The following is a 2574-nucleotide window of genomic DNA, read 5'->3' as shown; positions in this document are numbered from 1 at the left end:
ATGCTCCTTATTTGATACAAATTTCGTATTAAATACAGCAACACAATACTATGCAAACACTTTTCAATCAAATCACTTTGCGCGTTTGACACTTGTTGAGGATACAATAAAATGGCGTACAATGTTAAATCTTTGTACTTCACACTGCATTGGTGCGCCATCTGTTTCTCAAATCGTCATTTCATACTTGTACACCTGGTATAAAATCTTTAGAAAAGATATATTACAATAATTTAAAATACACTCTAGACTTGCGATTTCGGAATACCAATTAGAATTAATAGAGTGATCTTTACGAATTTTACGTCATTCAAATATGGATGATATGGCATCAAAATGTGAAATAAGGATTAATTATTGCATGATGTGTAATCAATCAATGATTTGAATTTAGAGTACGGATAAGGACAAGATGTCAAACGGTGGGCAACAGCAACAGCATGCAAATTACGTGGAAACGCACACTGCGGCACACGCGGCATTGCAGCAGCACATGGCTCAGCAAGCTGCTCAGGCGAGGCTAACTGGAGCTGGGCCACACGCGGCCTCGCAGCCACCGAATCCCACATTCACCTTACCAGATGATGGGCTCGGTTACGATGATGGAGTAAGGGTGCTGCGTTCTATCGGAACATGGTATATAAAAGGCATTTTGACTTTTTTAAAATTCTTATATTCTTTAAATATATTTCTTCTTCAAATATATGTTATTTCCATATGAAGATTTAACGATTTATCTTCATAAATGTCATGGAATAGAAGAGAATATCAGATTATATTAAAAGGATTGCTTTCCAAAGCGCTTTCTACAAAATGTCCTTTTAACATTAAAATTTTATTTTATTACATTTTAAAGCTTTTCATATTGGATTTCACATAATTATATTTTTAATCATTTCCAGAAATTATTGTAGCATAACAGTCATTAGTTTCTACTTTGCAGGTCTTCGGATTACTCTGCCACAATGCGCCCTAGCATGATGCCGGCATTTCCTGGAACAGATCAACAATTTGGAAGTAGAGTACCGGCGGTAAATCAACCATTACGAACAATGACGACAAATAGCGCAAGTGTTCGTCCGGGATCTGTCTCGAAGGCGACTAATACTGGCGAGCCAACAACGAAAGCATTTGCCTGCACTGTTTGCGGCAAGGGACTTGCTCGTAAGGATAAACTTGTCATACACATGCGTATACATACTGGAGAGAAGCCGTATTCCTGTGAAGTGTGCGGTAAGTACGCAAATTATAATTATTGAATACATTTTATTAATTATTTTAAACCATGATCTGTTCTAAAAAGAAGCAATTGAATGAAAAAAAAACTTGATGTGTGTTGCAGGTAAAGCATTTGCTCGTCGAGACAAATTGGTTATTCATATGAACAAACTTAGACACAGAACCGGTGTTTCACCTCTGTCAGCACCTTCAACACCACGAGTCGATCAACATCAACAGCAACAACAGCAGCCGCCACAACAACAGCAAGCGCAACAGCAACAGTCATCTCGTCAAGATACCATTCATAAACTGAAAGAGGAGCCAGTGAGTTGGGCCTGTGAACTGTGTGGACGATCATTCGCTACTAGAGAGGAATGGACGCAACACGCTCGGTTAATATATCTTTATTTTCAATATCAATATATCTACATTTTAATGTAATGTCAACTGATTTTGATGATCAATCATAGATCTCATTTGGAGGGAATGCCGCCGCAACACGCCGCTCCGTACTTTCCAGGACCTGCCCCGCCACCGCAATCCTATACCCCCGAGAGGAATTTTTGCTTAGTGTGTCGCGCTGATTTTACGGATAAAGCCGAATTTATGTTTCATATACGTTCGCATTGCGAACACGGACAACCGTCGGGTGGTAAACAGAGCGGTGGAGATCCGGCGACGGCTGAGCTCATTGCCAGAGGACTTGTCGATCCTTCCGGATTATGCAGCTAGAATTACTCTTTTCCTTGTCACTACGTACTGTCGATTTGTGTCTTACCATAGTACAAGTTTTCTGCTCCACCAGAAACTTTCGCATAGGATGTCATGCATATTGTGATTGTAATGATATATATATATATATATAAATATATATATATAAATATATATATATATATATACCAACTTATCGATAATAGATACACAGTAGCATGTTCTATAATGATAATTAATAGTAAATAGCAATATTACCATTTGATGGATTAGATTCAATCAATATTGATAATATAATTGTGATTAATTTTTTATATATTTTTATTGCTTTTGAAAGTAAGTAACTTTCATATTAAGTTTGATCATTCCTTTATATGGTTTAAAAATTATCAAGAAGGTTTATTAATATTTCTAATATTTCTCAAGAAAATAAAAATTTTTAGCAATCATTTCGCGACAGATTATTAAAGAAATAGCAATTTACACATTTTGTACAAATACATATCATCAGAGCAAAATTACAAAGAAATTAGAAATTATTTTCAAGAATACACTACTGTGTATCTTGACACAAGATAAGACCTATGTTATTGAAAAAAAGAAGTTGAGGGGCTGACACAATACTAAGTTATAATAAGAATA

General features: G+C 36.0%; 1 protein-coding gene across 1 annotated transcript in view; it reads left to right on the top strand.

Annotated features, from left to right (window-relative positions):
- LOC105621526 (zinc finger protein 90) overlaps positions 1-1953 on the top strand; it is a 10449-nt gene extending 8496 nt beyond the window's left edge. Inside the window, exons 3-6 of the mRNA XM_012202999.1 lie at positions 395-636; positions 944-1233; positions 1343-1613; positions 1692-1953. Coding sequence (XP_012058389.1) covers positions 395-636; positions 944-1233; positions 1343-1613; positions 1692-1953 — 1065 coding nt within the window. The remainder of the gene's footprint in view (positions 1-394; positions 637-943; positions 1234-1342; positions 1614-1691) is intronic.
- Positions 1954-2574: the final 621 nt, after the last annotated feature.

Source organism: Atta cephalotes, assembly GCF_000143395.1.
Source record: "Atta cephalotes unplaced genomic scaffold scaffold00034, whole genome shotgun sequence".
Taxonomy (NCBI): Eukaryota; Metazoa; Arthropoda; class Insecta; order Hymenoptera; family Formicidae; genus Atta; species Atta cephalotes.
The sequence above is the reverse complement of the archived record's forward strand: the minus strand, read 5'-3'. Positions and strand labels throughout refer to the sequence as shown.